At 29.5% G+C, this 22,998-nt stretch overlaps 1 protein-coding gene across 50 annotated transcripts in view; it reads left to right on the top strand.

The window, feature by feature from the left end:
- Nucleotides 1-22,998, top strand: part of LOC145261258 (uncharacterized) — a 652,396-nt gene that overhangs the window by 451,046 nt on the left and 178,352 nt on the right. For 21 of the 50 annotated variants that reach the window (XM_080119667.1, XM_080119665.1, XM_080119658.1 and 18 more), the window contains 4 exons: nucleotides 734-790; nucleotides 5,776-5,838; nucleotides 12,975-13,037; nucleotides 19,823-19,885. The exons of 7 other annotated variants lie outside the window; for them this stretch is intronic. In XM_080119667.1, coding sequence (XP_079975793.1) covers nucleotides 734-790; nucleotides 5,776-5,838; nucleotides 12,975-13,037; nucleotides 19,823-19,885 — 246 coding nt within the window. The remainder of the gene's footprint in view (nucleotides 1-733; nucleotides 791-5,775; nucleotides 5,839-12,974; nucleotides 13,038-19,822; nucleotides 19,886-22,998) is intronic. 22 more of the 50 variants (XM_080119687.1, XM_080119684.1, XM_080119689.1 and 19 more) reach the window with 9 other exon arrangements.

The raw sequence follows: 22,998 nt of genomic DNA, 5'->3' as shown, positions 1-22,998 counted from the left end.
TTGCGAATTAATCCACCAAGCATATTATTCCTCGCAATATATAAGAATCAATACAAAATTGATTCTATAATAATATGCGCAATCTCCATAAATTAAAATATTATGTTTAAGCATATTGTAATAACGCCGGTCTGCCAGCTAGTACAGTATATATTACATCTTGCAAGTTAATATATGTAACAAAGATGCCTAAGTGAAGTTGAAGTCCAATCTAAACCAATGCAAAGTCCAATGTGCAAGTCCAATGTAAACCAATTCAAAGTCCAAAGTGCAAGGGACAGGAAAGCGGTTCGATCAGTACACACACAGACACGGTGACACGCCATCAACACGATCCAGCGTACACAATTACCAACCGGCCGTTCTTTCCTCCCCTTTCCCTCCAAAACGACCCGAATTCATAGTTGTTGAAGACTAACTGATTTGCATACATGCATGAGATTTTGCGAGAGTTTCCGAGATCATACCATTACAAAACGCCGTCCGCGCCATCTTGGAATTCTTTTCTTATCCTAGCTTCGCAGCGATGACAAAGCACACACGCACACCTAGGTCGTTTGAACGGTAAGCCCTCATCTTCACAGCTTTTGCCACAGTATATCAAGTAATAATATAGCTATAGTGTTGGAAGTCTACAAAAAACTTATTACAACGTTCATGTAATGTTATAACAGTGACATTGTGTTAGCCGAGAAGGCAATTATCTAATTAAATGAATCATGTTTTGTTGCAGATACTAACGATGCAAAACCTGACCAAATTGAAGAAAATGGCGCCAATTTGAAAGAAGGTACCGATTGTAGCCTCAGAATCTTGTAGATCTTTTATGTGACTAGTGTCAGTCTGTCCATATGCATGCGACAGTCTATGGTAGACACCTGTAAATCAACCCATAGATTTATAGTAATCCTTATGTAACATAACGAACGCATCTTTGCCACATAAACAGATTTGGTACAGGTGCGGCATGTTACAGTAGAACACAATATGTAGTAGCAGCGAATGTAGAGGTGTTTGTCCATTTTTTCTTTGTGTTTATCTTTCCTTGTAGTTTTGGATATCTAGGCCATGTTTAACAAGAAATCGTTTTGACAAAAGCATACATCAGGCGACAAGTGTAACAGACAACGAAATAATCATCAAATGTATCGAAAGGGCATTTGAATAAAAATTATGAATCTGACATCTTGTTTAATGCCCACACCATGTGTAACGAGAAATCATTTTGACAAAAGCATACACATAGCCAAATACAAACAATAAAATAATCATCAAATGTGCCAAAAGGTAATTTGAATAAAAATTATCAATCTCACACAGACACCTGCATGGAAAGAAACAACAAACTTGATCAATTGTCGAAAGACGATGAGTTAAAAGTATAACGTATGAAAGAGGTCATTTACGGCAAAACGTTACATAGATGTAATCGAAGTCAAGTCAATCCAGTGAACCAGCAATGGCCAAATGAAACACCCTTGGGGATATGGCTACAGTGACAATACAATCCCAAAAGGGGGCGTTTCAGATGGTCACAAATAGTTACATGATAAAAATTAAAAAAGATATTTTGATGATTTGAGCCCGAGAAGAATCAACCCGTTGAATTCCTGTGCATGTATCTCCTTCGTAACAACCAACGATCCATAATTCTGATCAAGAATAAAGATATATTGTTATATTTTTATATATCAGTGTATCGTCAATCTTTTAAACACAGCTGAAATACAACAGTGTACAACATGATATGTAGTAGCAACAAATGTAGAGGTGTTTGTACATTTTTTTCTTTCTCTTTCTTCATAGCAGCAGCTGTAATCATTGTTTCGTATACAGGTTGATAGCAAACAAATAATAACAACAGTACACATTCTCACTTTGAGTTTTAATAATAATGTTAATATGTCTTTCTCCACACACACACTCGTCCCTCGTATAGAAGGAATAGAAAGAGACTTCCGGAATACATTCTTCAGATAAAAGCAAGAGACTTTTCCGATTCGAACCATAAAAACAATTCCTTTCGTAGATCAGTACTTCACTCCCATGATGCTCCTCATCTTTCAGCTGTCATTAATTATCATCTCATTAACAACCTTTATCCTCAAGTAGCTCTTAGTCTTGACAAGCTGTGACATCAAAAGAAAAAAGAATAGCAGCTTCTATTTGATTTTGTCAATTGACCTGAGGACAATTTATGTTAAGCGAGGATGTTCAGTCATCGATTGCAATGCAATGTTGGCGCATGTGAAATAACCTGTAATAATAATGTGCAATAAAAAAAAAACAAAAAAAAATACCTACAGATAATGAACTTTCCACAAAGATTTGATTCCTGGTATCAGGGGGAACTTGAAATCATTCCAGAAAATGAAGGGCTCCAAATCTACCAAAAGCAGACGATGTTAATGTGGCGATACATTAGTCTGTGTTTTGCACATAACAAACATACGAACACAAGTACAACAATTTCAGTTTCGAGACATATATGATTATCGCCTTTGTTGCATGTTTCAACCGATAGGTGGCGATATCACATTCCTTGTCTCTCTCTCTCTCTCTCTCTCTCTCTCTCTCTCTCTCTTCATTAATTTATGTCGTCGAACTCACAACGCATATCGCAACATTGACATCTCCATGTTCAACACTGCATTCAGATCCAACTCGCTCAACAGCAGCAGCAGCAGCACTTATTGTGACATTTTGTTTTATAGAAATCACACCAGACGAGACATGGAGCCACTTGATGTAAGAAACTATGAAAAATAAAATGCTAACTCAAAGTTTAAAAATAGCCAATGATAAGTGTTAGATGGATAGATTTTGATGCAGAAAACAGCAATTTTTTACCCTTTGTCAGAAACATCGTTCATGAAATGCGACTCCAATAAATGCTTTCACTGTTATAATGATTGTGGAAATGATTACATTTTACATATAATAATGATATGTGAACAAGTCAGAAAACAACTGAATAGTTTTGTATGGTTTGGTTTGATTTTGGTCTGGTATATCACACCTTTCTGAATAATTTAATGTAAATGATTCAGTGATTGGCATAACCTTTTCGCTGCTTTAGAATTGACGTTTACGCATGTTGGATAAAGGAGATCGTGCACACACACAAATTCCAGGTTCACAGAAGCCAAAGAAAATACCAGGTCAGATTTTTTATACACATATTGACCTTTGACCTTTGACAGAACAAAGAGATCCAGGTTGGGCTTATACACATATTGACCTCTGAAAGAACAAAAAGATCCCGGTCAGACTTGTACACACATATTGACTTCTGATAGAACAAAGAGATCTCGGTTTGACTTATACACACATATTGACCTCTGATGAAACAAAAAGATCTAGCTCAGACTTGTACACATATATTGACGTCTGATGGAAGAAAGAAAGAAATTATCAACAAAACAAGAAGTTCTACGAACACAAAGAGAGAGAGAAAGATGGAGAGAGGTGCATGATCATTGCGTTGTCAACCCCAACCTCCACCTTTCACCCTCCTTGCTCGATATGTCCGAGGACCACTGCAGGCAAAATAATAATTAAATGAAAATAGGTTTTTTTTTTGAAACCCTCTCTGTGTTTGATCGTCAAACGGCTGGAACAAGGCAGAGTGTGTATATATTTATTTAGCTGCACGCATCTTCGTAGAAAGTGCAACAAATATGATTATATATATATGATAAACAGATAAATCGTTATAAAGAGAACCGACTATACAACGCACATATACTGCTTTATAACCCCTTCAATGATCATTATGATCTCTGTCAGGACCTACTATTCACTCTTGCACCAGAAAATGATCTGCATCGCCATTAGCAGAAATTGTTTCACCGCCGATTTCGATTGAGCAAGCAGTTGAGGGTGAAGAAATTAATGTTTTTCGCCAATTTTTCAATATTTGTCGTCTGAAGGGTAGCACTTCAAAGCGATCCCAATATTGTGGAAATCCTTTGACTCTGTAGAAAGTTTTAGGCATACATACATACATACATACATACATACATACATACATTTAAAAAGACAGGTGAGATTTATATTGTAGGGTATTTTGATATTTTAAGCGGTTCTCTGCTCTTGTTTACAAAATGTTTAGACGTTGAAAATACAGGAAATTTTACCTTTGGGGTTAAGGTTCATTCTTTGCCAAAATGTTTGAGATAGTTTATATTAATTCTCCTAACCATTTGACAAAGAAAAACGTTGTCTTTTTTTCTTTTTTTTAGTTTTTTAATTTTGAACGCATGTACGTTCGTCTAAATCAGCATCAACATCAAACACAACTGATTTCAATATGTATAAATGATTAGAAACTGAAAGGAATGTGTTGAACCGAAAAATAAAGATTAAAATTAATAGTATAATGAATAATAATAATAATAATAATAATAATAATAATAATAATAATAATAATAATATTATTGTAGACTCTATGGACAAAGAGACGAAACAATAAACCACATAATAAGTGAATACAGCAACCTAGCACAAAAAGAATATAAAAATAGATACGATCAAGTGGGAAGGCAGTACATTGGCAGTTATACAACAATTGCATCTTGAAGACACAGACAAATGATACAAACACAGACCGGCAGCAATACTGGAAAATGAAAGTCACAAGATCCTATGGGACATGGATATACAAACATATAAACTCATCCAAGCAAGAATACCGGATATCATAATAGCTAACAACAAGGAAAAGTCCTGCCAGATTGTAGATTTTGCTGTTTCAGCAGACCACAGAGTGAAGATCAAGGAGACTGAGAAGCTGAGCAAATACACAGAACTGGCCAGAGAGCTCAAAGGGATCTTTAAAATGAAGAAAGTAAAAATAACATCACTAATAGTAGGAGCGCTAGGAACAATACCGAAAAACTTTGAAAAAAGAATGGGAGAGATTGGAATCAGAGGGATGGCAGAGAAGATACAATGATGTTCAATAATGAAAACTGCAGAAATATTAAGGAAAGCCTTTGAATGTGGAAACCAACACCACACATAAACTACACACAAACTGAAAAACAGAAAGGAACATCGCATAGAATCATGGAAACTGAAACTGTATAATGGAAAAATACCGCTTCCCCCATTTTTTTCTTTTCTTTTTTTTTTTTTTTTTTTTTTTACAAAGGCATCACCACATTATCAAGGCCCAGAGGCCACTCAAGGATAAGGGTTACAAATTATTGATTTTGTTGTTGTTTCTTCTTGTGAAACGGATTTTTAATTCAATTCTAATTTGAATTTTAAATTATCAATCACATTACTGAATATTAAATTAGCTCTAGGATATTTACCTATCGAGCTAATTATATATCTAAATTACAACGAGCACTTTTTCTTTCCCTGTATTTTAATTAAATTAGTAATTTTACTATTACATTAAAATACACTCTGCTCTTTAGACTATTGTTCTAATCTCCTTTAAATTTATATATATATATATATATATATATATATATATATATATATATATATATATATATATATATATATAGGCCTAACAAATATCCTAATAGAACCTTTCCATACATAGCAACTGAAGCATGCCTGTTTTATTTTATTTTTTGTCAAATATCTTGAATTGTACTGAATTGGGTTTGTATTTTTGTAAGGCATATCCACCATTTTTTTTTCTCCATTTTTCAGTTTAAGGGTTTTAGGTTTCATCTGAATACAATATGAAAGGGTTTTTTTTTTAAATTTTTTTATCGTCTTTTTAAAAAAAAATTTTTTTTGTTAATGTTACAGAGAAAAAATGTGATGAGACCAATACAACACAGAAAGATGATAAACCTGTTGATAATCAAGAAGGTACAAGTTATCCCCCCCCCATTCGCATGAACCGGTATAGATAGCGTGAATATATGAGTAGCTAGTCTGTATACAGTGGCGTGCAGAAGGGGCATGTGGCGGGACAGTGGCCTGGACATTTAATTGGGAGAAGGCCATCTAAACTTTCTCTATTTCTTTTCATATTTCCCAGTACTAGGACTTGTACTCAAGTTTTTAGGGAGTATAATTAAGAAATTGGTCCCGGGCATTATCAGATAACTGCACGCTACTGTCTCTTGATTTGTCTAAGATAAATGGAAAGTAGGGTAGATCGATTAATTGATCGGTTTTGTTTGTTTAGTTAATTATTTTAATTTTAATGTGATTGCAACCACTATTAACCAGCAAAATGTTTCTGACCAAGGAAAGGGTCCATGAGGCATGTGTATGTAAGATGATGTATGGACGCTAAACTTGCCTAGTGAAGATTGAGGATATACGTTGCATGAACAGAAATGATACGATAATAATACAATGGATGTGTAATATGAACATTAAAGACAGGCTTAGATCTGATGACCTCAGAGGAATATTAAATCTGGATAGTATATAGAGATGTGTGCAGAAAAAGGAGACTTTGATAGTATGGTCACGTTGAAAGAATGGATGAGAGTTTTTAAGTTAGTAGATGTAGAACAGTTGAGGTAGCAAGTTCGGTTAATAGCAAAATGCCACAGAAAAAAATGTAAGGAGATGATAAGAATTGACTTGAGAGAAAGAGGGATCCATGAAGACCTGGCCAGAGATAGATTAGTTTGAAAGTTAATTTTTAAAAACTGCCTATTGCATGGCAAGATGTAAAATGGACGTGATTGATTGTTCATTGTACATAGTTTCAAATTTGTGAAATTGGTTGACAGAGGGGAGGCAACCTTAATAAAGATCGACAGGGGATTATCTCCCTTTCATCGCCGAAATTTTAAAGGTGTACAATATTTGTTTTTTTTTCTACAATTAGAGACTCCCAACTACTACTAAAGTCTAGCCTTGGTTTTCTTAGTAATATTTTAAGCAATAACCATAATACTATAGACTAACTCACAGAATACGAAAATGTTTATGGAGCCAGTAACTTTTCTCTTTCTTTTCCAAACAACAACAAACATGCCTGATGAAGGTCGAAGGACAATCCGACCGAAACGTTGCACAAATAACACTCAAGATGAGAACAATAGTCCAATCAATACAAGTAATATATACAATCAATCCTCATCTAAAAAAATTCAGAACTTTAAAGATTAATTGCTTTTGTTGAGCATGATTTATTCATTTCGAAAGAATCAGATGATTATTGTTGGCATTCGTTTCCTCGATATCTTTCTAGTTAGACTTATTTCTAGAAAAATATTGGGTACTTATAAGAGGGATCACGTGAAGATTGGTAGTATACCCAAGCGAGAGTGTTTCTGTGGAATGAACTGGATTTGAACTTGGCACACCAAGGTTGTCAGTTCGTGTCGTTAACCACTTAGTTTGCACGAATTTCCTGATGATGATGATGTAGTTTTCTCTAAGTTTGTGCATGAATTATTTCTTTGATAAATTAAAAAGTCTGTCCCTAAACTTAATCTGAGGCAATGAGCCCTAGCATGTTAGCGTCACCTTTTGTTTGAATATTTTCCCAACGGACTGTTATCTAGATAGATGTCCTAATCTATATATCTACTAGCAGGCCGTCCGACGTTGCCCGATCATAAAATATGCACAAATATTATATTTTAATTAATACAGAAACAGAGACATGTGCATGCAAGTATTATGTTTTTTCTAAACAGTTCACTTTTTGTAAGTAAAAAAAAAAAAAATACTCAAGCTGAGATCGAAACCAAAACCTAAAGACAGGGAGTTAAGTACGATAACCATAACATCAGCTTGACACGTTCTTTATAAAGTGTTTTCAAACTACGTATTCTTAACATAAAGAAGCTGTTATGTTTCAGGGTCATGCGTGTGGATTTGTGAAACAGTTTAAAATAGATAAAAATCTGATGACTCCCATTAACAGACCTTTTTTACCGGATGAAAACTGATCAAAAAGTTTTCCACATGTCTGATTATCCTATATACCAAATTTCAAGTCTGTAGATAAAAAAAATTGTGGAGTATATAGGTTGAGAATTGTCCTCACACACACACATTCTCACTTATATAGATAAAAGTGAGAATGTGTGTGAGAGGACAATTCTTAGCCTATATACTCAACGGATTTTTGATCTACAGACTTGAAATTTGGTATATAGGGTATTCAGACACGTGGAAAACTTTTTGTTTTCATCCGGAAAAAAGGGCTGCTAAGGGGTCAAAATTGAAAAATTGTTACTTGGGAGTCATCGGATTTTTATCTGTTTGTCAAGTGTTTCATGAGGTTTGAAAACACTTTTTAAAAACCGTGGCAAGCTGGTGTAATGGTTATCGTACTCGACCTGCTGTCTTTAGGTTTTGGTTTCGATCTCAGCTCGAGTATTTTTTTTAACTTACAAGAAATGAACTGTTTAGAAAAAAAAACATAATACTCGCATGCACATGTCTCGGTTTCTTTCGTTTGTTTTTAAATTCATTTTTTTTAAAAAGAATTTAACGTTACGTTTAATACCGGGCAACGCCGGGTACATCTTCTAGTTTGTTTATATTTTTGTGATTTTCTATGTCTAGGTGAGGAATGCTGTGTTAGCTAAATGTAGAAGCGTCATTGATACAACCCTATGTAATCATTAATGCCTTTTAAAGTCATTTTATCATTAATAATTTTAATCGACTTAAAATAATGTCCTCCTAATTCCAGCCAGAATCGTTGTGAATGCATGTGTGTTGGTCCTAGATATGACCTTAATCTATATCCGATGGTGACGCCCCAGCTTGTGGGCTTTGGGGAGTGTGGAGCCACTCTTTTAATTGCCATTACTCCCAGGTCTACTCTGACCCGGTGTGGTAGTATCTGTAAGGGTCCCAACTATGGGTTAAATAGAAACCGACTTAAAAAAAAAACAAAACAAATATACTCTATCAAAAAATTGTTCTTCAAAATCACTGGATTCGGCATTAAATAACCTGAAAAGGCTTGATATGCCGTAAAACAAAAAAACAAACAAACAAACAAACAAGCATGTGTGTTGTTTTCCTTCAAAGGCCGAGAACAGGTCTATTGGCTGATTAGATAGTTTGTTCCCAAAATATGTAACTCTATTAGAAAAACATAATTGTGTCGTAGATTTAGTGTTTGAAATCAAGTCGATGTGTTTTTATTTTTCTTCCTAGAGAGATTCCATATATAATATTTTTGTATTTATCTATATTATTTAGATACTATTATTTATCTATATTATTTAGATAATATTATTTATCTATATTATTTAGATAATATTATTTATCTATATTATTTAGATACTATTATTTATTTATATTATTTAAATAATATTATTTATCTATATCATTTGGATAATATTATTTATCTATATTATTTAGATACTATTATTTATCTATATAATTTGGATAATATTATTTATCTATATTATTTAGATAATATTATTTATCCATATTATTTAGATAATATTGTTTATATTATTTAGATAATATTATTTTTCTATATTATTTAGATAATATTATTAATCTATATTATTTAGATAATATTATTCATTTATATTATTTATATAATATTATTTATTTATATTATTTAGATAATATTATTTATCTATATTATTTAGATAATATTATTTATCTATATTATTTAGATAATATTATTTATTTATATAATTTAGATTAATATTATGTATTTGTATTATTTAGATAATATTATTTATCTATATTATTTAGATAATATTATTTATCTATATTATTTATCCATATTATTTATTTATATTATTTAGATAATATTATTTATTTATATTATGTAGATAATATTATTTATTTATATAATTTAGATAATATTATTAATTTATATTATTTAGATACTATTATTTATATCATTTAGATAATATTATTTATTTATATCATTTAGAAAGTATTTTTATCTATATTATTTAGATAATATTATTTATCTATATTATTTAGATAGTATTATTTATTTATATTATTTAGATAATATTATTTATCTATATTATTTACATAATATTATTTATCTATATTATTTAGATAATATTATTTATTTATATTATTTAGATAATATTATTTATTTATATCATTTAGATAATATTATTTATCCATATTATTTAGATAATATTATTTATATTATTTAGATAATATTATTTATCTATATTATTTAAATAATATTATTCATCTATATTATTTAGATAATATTATTCATTTATATTATTTAGATAATATTATTTATATTATTTAGATAATGTTATTTATCTATATTATTTAGATAATAATATTTATCTATATTATTTAGATAATATTATTTATTTATATTATTTAGATACTATTATTTATCTATATTATTTAGATAATATTATTTATCTATATTATTTAGATAATATTATTTATCTATATTATTTAGATAATATTATTTATATTATTTAGATAATATTATTTATCCATATTATTTAGATAATATTATTTATCTATATCATTCAGATGATATTATTTATCTATATTATTTAGATACTATTATTTATCTATATTATTTAGATAATATTATATTATATCTATATTATTTAGATAATATTATTTATCTATATTATTTAGATAATATTATTTATATTATTTATATAATATTATTTATCTATATTATTTAGATAATATTATTTATTTATATTATTTAGATGATATTATTTATCTATATTATTTATCTATATTATTAAGATAATATTATTTATTTATATTATTTTGATAATATTATTTATTTATATTATTTAGATGATATTATTTATCTATATTTTTTATTTATATTATTTAGATAATATTATTTATTTATATTATTTAGATAATATTATTTATTTATATTATTTAGATAATATTATTTATTTATATTATTTAGATACTATTATTTATATCATTTAGATAATATTATTTATTTATATCATTTAGATAGTATTATTTATCTATATTATTTAGATAATATTATTTATCTATATAATTTGGAAAATATTATTCATCTATATTATTTAGATAATATTATTTATCTATATTATTTAGATAGTATTATTTATTTATATTATTTAGATAATATTATTTATCTATATTATTTAGATTATATTATTTATCTATATTATTTAGATAATATTATTTATTTATATTATTTAGATAATATTATTTATCTATATTATTTAAATAATATCATTCATCTATATTATTTAGATAATGTTATTTAACTATATTATTTAGATTATATTATTTATTTATATTATTTAAATAATATTATTTATATTATTTAGATAATATTATTTATCTATATTATTTAGATAATATTATTTATTTATATTATTAAGATAATATCATTATCTATATTATTTTGATAATATTTTTTATTCATATTATTTAGATAATATTATTTATTTATAGTATTTAGATAATATTATTTATCTATATTATTTAGATAATATTAAGTATTTATATTATTTAGATAATATAATTTATTTATATTATTCAGATAATATTATTTATCTATATTATTTAGATAGTATTATATATTTATATAATATTATTTATTTATATTATTTAGATAATATTAGTTTTTATATTATTTAGATAATATTATCTATTTATATTATTTGGATAATATTATTTATATTATTTAGATAATATTATTTATTTATATTATTTAGATAATATTATTTATTTATATGATTTGGATAATATAATTTATCTTATTTAGATAATATTATTTATCTATATTATTTAGATAATATTATTTATTTATATTATGTAGATAATATTATTCATTTATATTATTTAGATAATATTATTTATCTATATTATTTAGATAATATTATTTATATTATTTAGATAATATTATTTATCTATATTATTTACATAATATTATTTTATATTATTTAGATAATATTATTTATCTATATTATTTAGATAATATTATTTATTTATATTATTTAGATAATATAATTTATTTATATTATTGAGATAATGTTATTTATCTATATTATTAAGATAATATTATTTATTTATATTATTTAGATGATATAATTTATTTATATTATTTAGATAATATTATTTATCTATATTATTTAGATAATATTATTTATTTATATTATTTAGATAATATAATTTATTTATATTTTTGAGATAATGTTATTTATCTATATTATTAAGATAATATTATTTATTTATATTATTTAGATACTATTATTTATTTATATTATTTCGATAATATTATTTATTTGTTTATATATTTTGTTCATCTAGGTTGCTTATACTTGGAAAGCTCTCAAAGAAACATGAATATGATTGTGTGATTAAAGCCACCCCTAATAACTTCTTCTTTATTATAACTCTTTAAGACTAACTATATAAATATCTACTAGTGACCCGTTGGGTCACAACAACTGTAACTGTTTATTCTACTTTCATTTCTTGGATTATTTGGAATATTTGTATTACTCTGCTCATCTTGAATGCTATTCTCACAACGTTTCAGCCGATGTAATCCCCAACCTTTTTCAGGTGTTTCATGTCAAAATCAGTAATCTTTCTGTCGAACTCGGGAATGTATACAGAATGGAATCCACAAGGGTAGAATACGATCCACTTTGTCAGCCATTACAGAATAGATGTCTTAAGGAATTCGCAATGGTATTCTTATTATATTTGAAGGCTTCTATTTAATCATAGCTGACGAAACAAGAACATGCTACCTCCATGAATTAAATAAAAGGGTTCTATCCGAAATTCCGTGCTGATACCTAACTGAGTTTGACAAGATACACCTGAAGAAGATCAGAGGTTACATCGGCCGAAACGTGATAAGAATAACACTGAAGATGAGAATAGTTATTCGAAAAATCTAAATAATACAAACTAATAATGTTCAATTTAAAAAAATTCAAAAATATAAGACTTCATTCATGAACTGTACAATATATTTGTAACATTTGTTTAAGATAATCATTTTTCATGAGAAAAATAAAAAGTCTTGTGTCAGTTGTATGTTTCTGTTACAGAGAAAAAAGATGATGAGTCTGGGAAAACAAAGAACGACGAGAAAAGTCTAGAAGACACAGAAGGTATAAGAAAAAAAATTGCATGTACTCGTAGAAATAGTGTAGGCATAGTTTTATGTTATATAACAATTAGACGAATATAATAAACAATTAGACGAATATGTTAGACAATTAGACGAATACGGTAAACAAGTAGACGAATATGTTAGACAATTAGACGAATATGGTAAACAATTAGACGAATATGTTAGACAATTAGACGAATGTGATAGACAATTAGGCAAATTCGATAGACAATTAGGCAAATTTGATGGACAATTAGGCGAATTAGATAGACAATTAGACGAATATGATAGACAATTAGATGAATATTTTAGACAATTAGACGGATACATTAGACAATTAGGCGAATTTGATAGACAGACGAATATGATAGACAATTAGATGTATATGATAGACAATTAGACGACTATGATAGACAATTATATGAATGGTAGATAATTAGATGAATTTGATGGACAATTAGACGAACATGTTAGACAATTAGATGACTATGACTGTACTTAGTCACATGTTATATAACACCTAGATGCATAACTGCCCTAAAACAGGTAAAATTAATTGTTTGAACAGTTTTGTATCAAATAATGTATGGTAGAACTAGTGATGAATATTATTATTTGTTTAATTGAAATAATTGACGGCCATAGTGTTACATATTGGCCAGGTACGATGTCTTTCTTTATATGAACTAAAAGTTATTATTCTCTGTGACTAACATTCATAGTAATGCTGTGATTGGTGCATCATCATCATCATGACCATCATTCAAATTAATTGGTGCATCATCATCATCATCATCATCATAACCATCGTTCAAATTAATTGGCGTATCATCATCATCATCATCATCATCATCATAACCATCATTCAAATTAATTGGTGCATCATCATCATCATCATCATCATCATCATCATCATCATCATCATCATCGTTCAAATTAATTGGTGCATCATCATCATCATCATCATCATTGTTCAAATTAATTGGTGCATCATCATCATCATAACCATCGTTCAAATTAAGTCTATGTATTTCTAAAAGCTTCATTCCTGAGTTCTCATGTCAGAAGACAGTTCAATTCGAGATTCACACATCCTATCAAAATTCAGCAATATGTTATCGTTTGGCAATTGGTGTGTGACTGATTTGCACGGCGCATTATTCTTGCTGTTCTCAGATGATGTTGCTCACTTTCAAACCTTTTCACACTAAGCCTTATTCCATTCCTCCACTCCGTTCTCCAGACTGCACTCGCCTTCCATGTTATGTGTTCGATTCCATATCTATTCATCTCCTTCAAACAATCCTTATACTCGCGTTTCCTGTCTTCTAAATGTTCCTAGCTCCCACATTTACTTCGGAATCAATTATTTTATTATAATACGACTGGTTGCTTATCCTCACACTGTAAAGAGCTCACCGCAAACGATTTTTAACAGTTAAATACAATAGTAACCAAATTCTTTCAGGACACTGGTATTGGTTTGACGATCGCGCCAATGAATTTTTAACATTTTCTGTAAAAGTATTTGACATAGTTCTATGAGCGCTTAAAGATACCGATGGTATTTCGCCCAGATCTCCGATGCATACAAGTGTGTGGGAAGGACAATGACCCAATGCACTAAGATTTTGGTATCAAGTCTTTATCATCAAAGATTCTGGAATGATTATCGGTTATCTAATAACAAAAGTGTCACGTGATCACATATTTATAATAGAATGATGGAGTGAGGTAAAGTGTTTTTGTGGCATATCAATCATTTCTAGGTTATTCGTTGCAAAATCAAGAGGAATAGTTGGCCGAAATGTCATGAAACAGTAACTATGAAGATGAGGATAACAGTCCACAAATAAATATTTTAAAATCAGCTACATCCTTTTATCAAATGGCTATAATGGTATAGCCATCTTCATTTTAATTCAAATTTAGGTTTAGACTTAGAATATCCATCCGGATCATAAATAAAAGAAATAAACGCCATTGAAGGTTAATCAGAAGAAATCATATTTTGGTAAATATGAAAAGGAAGTAAAAGAGTTAATCTTTACAAAAAGGAGGGGGGGGGGGCATATATCTTTGTAGATTTCATCCAATCAGCTTGTATATCACCTTGACAAGACTGTCGTTGGCAGGCAGAACATTACGATACCATCTCAGTCGAAATTCATGGAGCTTGTCACAAATATAAATAAAATCTGACTCAAAATTATTTATGTTTTCCTTGGGCTTTGTTCAGAATGAAGATTGTGTTTCATTTGACTTCAATCTAAATTGTCAAAAAAACATCTTCTTGAGCAAAAACACTTGATCACTATATGAGATAAATAGATATTCGTGTTTCATTAGATTCATCTTTACCAAATGTTGAGTCAATAAAAGAATTAAAGAACTTAACTTTTTGGTATTCTTTTGATTGGAATATTGTTTTCATCTTGAGTGTTGTTTGTGCCAGTATACTTGACAAAGATCGGAGGCTACACCGACTGAAACATTGCCCCAAATAACACTGAAAATGAAAACAATAGTCCAATCGAAACAAGTAATACAAACAGTCAGCCCTCATCTAAAAAATTCAGAACTGTAATTAATTTCTCTCTCCCTAATTGACCAGTTGTAGCATATCTTTCTTGTGGTATCTCAGTCTTGCCAAATTTCGACCGAATTGCCTACCAAAGAAATTTAGTTCAGAGATAAGTTTAGGCGTCAGTTTCTAAAAGTTGTCCGACACATGCCAGCTTGTGATACGTGACTTAATCAGGAGAAACAGGGAACAGGAAAGGAACTCTAAATGTGATGATAATATACGAGGTACCTTCAATAATTTTCCAGACTTTTCTGTAAAAGGCATTTAAAATTATCGTAGACCCTTGAAAAATTCAGTAGGTCATTGTTATGCACCTTATGAGATGACTGACCAATTTTTATTATTTCAAGTCTAAATAAACAGCTACAGCAGAAATTAGAATACATCCTACTAAAGCCTGATTATCACAGCTGGTGAATTTCAAAAATTCAATCTGCACGTGAGGACACTTTAGAAGAACGATATGCAATAAAAATCTGTTTTAAACTTGAAAAAAAAATGCCACAGAAACGTATGGAATGCTTCAGACTACTTTGGGCATCAATCGAGCATCCATTTTTGAGTGGGATAAGAGATTCAAGGAAGGAAGGCAGGCTGTGAGGGATGATAGGTGTGGGAGGAGTAAAGGTTATCGGAATACTACAGTTGATTGGCCAAATAAAGAATTTCATAGATAAGACCGTCGTGTGTCTATAGAGACAATAAGTGCACAAGTTGATGTCATTATAGGAACTGTACACACAGTTATTCGCAAGGAACTGAAGATGTGGAAGATTTGTGCAAAGTTTGTCCCAAAAGTGCTCCATCCTTGTCACAGACTATTTTATCAAGATGATCATCATCCTCCCTATTGTCTGGACCTTGCTCCCTGTGACTTTTGGTTAAGTAAAACCATAGAGACTGTTGTAATGTGACAATTGAGGAGATAAAAGAGGCTGTGACGAGAGTCATTGACACGCTCACACACAACGACTTCTACGGGCCTTTCCAGAATGGTACAATAAGTGCATTACAGCCGAAAGAGATTACTTCGAAGGGACTAAAGTTTGATGTGTGTACTATCAATAAACGTGCCCATACGAAAAAAATCTGGAAACTTATTTAAGACACCTCATATTATGAAAGTACTGCTCTAGTCTCAGGCTTGTTAGCGTTCCTGCTTTAGGCCCAGCTAAACCAGACTTTTTCTTGTAAACATTTCTCTTCTGCCCAAAATAACTTTTGTCTCTCCAATTTCAAGTGAGTTTTATTCTAGACTTGATGTATCTTTTTCTTTTTTTTATTTCTTTTCATACAAAAACAGATTTCACTTGTGTTTTCCTTAAATAGTTTCTTCCTCTCGGTTTCTTATTATTTAGATATCCTTCACATTCGAATTTGTTGCTTTTGTTTTTCTATTCACAAAGTACGGAGATATGATAACATCGGAATAGGATAAAAACTTGCCGAATTTTATTTTCGTGAATTGTTGACGATTTGAAACAAGATGAACTGTTTTTGTTTTTCTAAGGAACACAAAATTTTTTTATTCAATCTGGAACGAGCATTCGTATATTATATATATATATATATCTTCTATAATATAAAGCTGAATGTCTGTGTGTGTATGTGTGTGTGTGTGTGTGGGTGTGTGTGTGTGTGTGGGTGTGTGTGTGTGTCTGTCTGTTCACGAATAGGCTCCTATATGGCTGACTATTTTAAAAAACTGATTACATATAATGATAGAAGATGTATTGAGACACAGGAATGGGTATGTTTGATCTGGCAGAACGGTAGTTCATTAAAATTGTGGGGTCTGCGTTTGCGCTTGGTCCACAAAGTATGGAAATAAAAAATTTAAAAATTAAAAAAAAAATGTTTACGAGTGTTTTTGATATAGATGTACATAATAATACTTTGATAAGTATGTTTTAACTTAAATAGGGATAATATAATAAAATTGCGGGGTCTGCGTTCGCACCTGGCCTCCATAGAATGGAAATATGTCACAAAGTTTTACAAGGTTTTTTTAACATAGATCCACAGAATATTGTGATAAGTGTTTCAGTGTGAACAGGTATGGTATAATAAATTATGGGGTTTATCTATTTTATTTTTACTTTCATCATATTTTACTTTGGTTTTGATACCCCCAAATTCAAAGCTATCTCTTTACAACCCTTCCTTTTAACAACCTATCATACTTTCATAAATCAGAGTCCATTTTCTGTAGGCTGTTTTTGAACCCAGTCAACGACGGGTACTTTTGCTAGTATATATATATATATATATATATATATATATATATATATATATATATATATATATATATATATATATATATATATGTATATTATTTCTATAGCCCAAAGAAACGCCGCAGCCCACAAGAGCCATGCCAGCCAACAAACCGGAAGTCTAAAACTCGAGTTTCGCCCTCATTTGGGCTCATCTGTCAGAACATATCCGCATCCGGGATTTGAAACCCGAGCCTCCTGCATGCGAGGCAAGCACTAACCAACTGATGAGCCCAAATGAGGGCGAAATTCGAGTCTTAGACTTCTGGTTCGTTGGCTGGCATGGCTCTTGTGGACTGCGGCGTTCTTTGGACTGTGGAAATAATTATATATAATCTCTCACATTCTGAAAAAAAATATATATATATATATATATATATAGTCTCAGTCAGTGAAGATCTAAGGTTTTACACAAGAGTTTTCCTTCTTCAAGATATATATTTTAACGAAGACCGAGGCTGCATCTCTGCCAGGGGATTGAACGTGCACCCTGATGCTATCCTGGAATTCTTTTCATCCCGGTGCCTTCTCAAATAGTCGTTACCAGACTTATTTTTGTTTGACCCTAGTGTTTCATTATTATGCAATCATCAGTATAGGATGACAATTTCTGCCTGTCGGGAGATTTGAACCTCATCACAAAGTCACCTTTGACTCCATTTTGCTTCCAAGTCACTAAACAATTGTCACAAGGATGTAGGAAATGTTAACAAATATGTTAAGAAATTGAGTTTGGAGCGGGGTCAAAATACTTCAGTTGGGGAATACAAAATTGGATTTCTAAAATCTAACCTTGGTCACCATTTGGGGTTTGTGGCATGGTGGATAAAGGTATTGAGTCTGTACGGTTTCAGGTGAGAATTGTCTGGAGATAGTGGTTACCCTTCTACCCAAAACAGACCAAAGGATTAGTTGGCTAAAACGTGGTGAGACAGCAACTATGGAAGGCAGTAATTACTGAGGATGCAGTTAAGAGATTCAGCATTCCTATCCCGTCGCGGTTAACCACCTGAAGAAGGCCAAATATAAGTTGGTCAAAACGTGGTGAACCAACAGTAACTTTTTCTTGTATCATCCATTTGTTCACCCAATAAAATTACTTTAAATATTCTACACAATTGTCGCGTTCCTTCTCGCAAACCAATTATCGCCTGTTTCAGAGCTTATCCTTGATTTGTTACCGTATTCTCACGTATGAGAATTGAATATTTTTCTGGGCTAAAATTAATCCCAATAGGTTAGCTATACCATTAGGTAGTTATGGAAAAATTCCAATACTTTTTCCGATTTCGATGCAATTATCAATTCTGTTCTAAATTCCCGATTCTGATACAATTACCGATTCCAATTCTTTTATTTTAGTGTTAATGTTGTTTTTTTTTATTATTCAATTGCTTTTGAGAAAAGATTCCAATTCTTTATCTATGAATTCATATATCTTTTATCCGACTCTCATGGGGAACTTTTCGAAATAATCGTCCACTCTATAATAAATTCTACTGCATATTTATTTGTATTATATAAATATCCTTCCCGTCACGCAAAATTTAGAGTTCAAAAATTTTCAAGTATTTAGAAGTGATCACAAGAAAACAAATAGCAAGTCAGACCTCCACTTCCTACCGTTTGAAATAAATTCTAAAATAAATGCTTGACTCTACTTTCATAATTAAACGTTTTCTTTCTTCATTCTTTTTTCTTTTTTCTCTCTATATCGATTGATACGTTTTTCTTCTGTCTCTTAAACTTTCCAGTTTGAGACGTTTCCTTTCTTTCATATTCCTTTTTTTACTTCACCGATTGAGACGTAATTTTATTTATGAATATAAATGCGAACACTGACGAAGCATACTTATTTCTTTATTTTAAACATAGATTGTGCGCCTATGTGAGTATTATATTGTTGCTTTATTGTTACAGAGAAAAAGGATGATAAAACCGATACGACAAACAAAGATGATAAAAGTCCTGAAGAGCCAGAAGGTACAATAATATTAGCAGATTTGTGCATGTACTTGTATAGAGAGTAAAAATAAAAGACCAGACTATATACTTACGTAGATACTTACATATATATACTTACATAGACACTTACATGTATATACTTACGTAGATATTTACATATATATACTTACGTAGATATTTACATATATATATATATATATATATATATATATATATATATATATATATATACTTACGTAGATATTTACATATATATACTTACGTAGATACTTACATGTATATACTTACGTAGATATTTACATATATATATATATATATATATATATATATATATACTTACGTAGATACTTACATATATATATACTTACGTAGATACTTACATATATATACTTACGTAGATACATATATATATACTTAAGTAGATACTTACATATATATACTTACGTAGATATTTACATATATATACTTACGTAGATACATATATATATACTTACGTAGATACTTACATATATATACTTACGTAGATACTTACATATATATACTTACGTAGATACATATATATATACTTACGTAGATACTTACATATATATACTTACGTAGATATTTACATATATATACTTACGTAGATAGGTTAGTAAGATAGATGCATGGTACGTATTATTTGGATTATTCAGACAAATAAATGTACAGAATATATATATATATATATATATATATATATATATATATATATATATATATATATATATATATATATATATATATATATATTAGTCCTCGTGCGAAAAAGCAGGACACAAAATGTTTTAAATAATAATAATAATAATAATAATAATAATAATAATAATAATAATAATAATAATAGAATAACAATAACAAAGACTTTCGCTGGTGAGAACTACTATTGACCATAACCAGTTATACAGTCCTTTGTTAATGAAACCGATATGAAATATGCTTCTTATTAAATTTGAAAGATTTTCTGTTCTGAAAGAAGTTTAAAAAATTTAATTTAAAAAAGTTATTTAAAGCTTTTGTTAAAAAATTCAGATTTTCTCATTATTCAGACCTGTATTACAAAGAGGGGGTTGCAAAAATTGAGTTGTAGTGTGAGGAGAAATACAACCTGAAACAGAGAGAATATTCAGACAGGTAATAATACAAAGAGGGTGTTGCAAAAATGAGTTGTGGTGTGAGGAGAAATACAAACTGAAATAGAGAGAAGGAGACTTTTAAAATATAATCTTAAAAAGATAAGATACAAGTTAGAAAAGAATTTCATCCAAGGCATGAAAATTGTTAAAAAAAAAAAAGTTTTTACTATAGGCTTTAAAAATAAAGGTACAAGATTCAATTTGAAATTTATTTTATCTTCAAAGTGCACTTTTATAAATTTTACAAAGTAAGGTATAAAAATTTAATTTAAATCGAATCAATGAATTACCTTGGATTTATTTTATGTAATGTACATTTTGTTGCAATTTAAAAACATTATCTTTCATCTAGCAATTAATGATATAGATATAAAATTTTCAATGATTTTTTTTAAAAAGTGCAACAGAATGTACATTACATAAAATAAACTACTAATTTTAATTTGTTCAGGAAAACGGGATTTGCACGATATCTTGTAATGTATCTATATGATTCCTGTTCCAGTTATTACACAGATAAGTATCGGCTGAAGAGAGCTTGATGCGGGTATCTATAACGGTTATCAGGTTTGAAACCGACGGTACCGATACCTTATTTCATCTAAACCTTCTGTAAATATAAATATAAATAATACGGTCTTATTTTCGGAATTTTTCCTTTTAATAGACCACTCTGGTGGAATCCTTTTTTCCAAAAAAAATATAATTATATATATATACAGTCTGTTTATTATACAAATATTATTGGTTACATATGTGGATACATGTTTCAATGGAATCCCAATTGAAGGATAACACTTCATGAGACCAAAAAAGAATCGATTGGAAGAGAACCTTTAATATGTTTTCATTATGCCATTTTTTTTTATTTTTCGGATTTTCAGATTTTAATCATGTCAAATCGCACTTCATTTCCTTTTGATGGATTGATTATTGCTATTTCTTCTGATGAGTTAAGGACATAATAGATTCACTGATTGATATAATAATTAGTGATTGATTTTGCGCTACAAAACAGATGCTGTCAAGAATTGTAAATGTCAACTGAATTTCAGGAATAAATTATAAGATGGTCAACATAATGATGTTTGGAATATAGTTTTTTGTCATTTATTCACTATATATATATATACATATATATATATATATATATATATATATATATATATATATACATATATATATATATATATATATATATATATAGAGAGAGAGAGAGAGAGAGAGAGAGAGAGAGAGGGAGAGATAGATGCAGAAATTTTAGAAATAAATCGAAATACTCGTCTTCATAGATTAATAAGAAAAATGGATTCGTAGATTGCAGGAATCGATCAACACACGTGCCAATAAAGAGTTTAACATTTCCAAATTTTATAACAACTCTCGTATATACATATATAAAATTTTCCGGTGGTGACACACCCAATGAATTTTAAACGAGGTTCATACAAAAGTGCTCAATACAGAAGTGGAGCAAGATATACTTTTTTATTTGTTTTAAATAAGCATTTATATGCTGCTACACATTCATGAGTATGTTTCACTCAGCTAGTTGCAATTCACTAGAGACCTTTTCAGGCAATATTACATGTACAAAAATAGAGTCCGTAACCTTTATGGGCTTTACCTTTGTATGAGTAATATCGCCTGTAGAAGTCTCTAGTTTCGATCATCTTGTTACAAGTAACTAGATGACCGAAACATAGTCATAGATGTGTAATGAGATATAAATGATACTGTAAAATATATATATATATATATATATATATATATATATATACTGCGTCAAACAATAAGGAACAAAACATATATATATATATATATATATATATATATATATATATATATATATATATATAAAGTAAAGGATACGGCATTTTCTGTCAGGAATCTTGTGGTAGAGCTCAATTCGTAGCATGGCGAAAGTAAAAGTTAGAAGAAAAAATCCTAGCAATATAGGTAAACCATCCACAATGT

This window comes from Euprymna scolopes, chromosome 37 (assembly GCF_053919585.1).
Source record: "Euprymna scolopes isolate OS-2025 chromosome 37, ASM5391958v1, whole genome shotgun sequence".
NCBI lineage: Eukaryota > Metazoa > Mollusca > Cephalopoda > Sepiida > Sepiolidae > Euprymna > Euprymna scolopes.
This window is presented reverse-complemented; position numbering and strand designations above follow the sequence as displayed.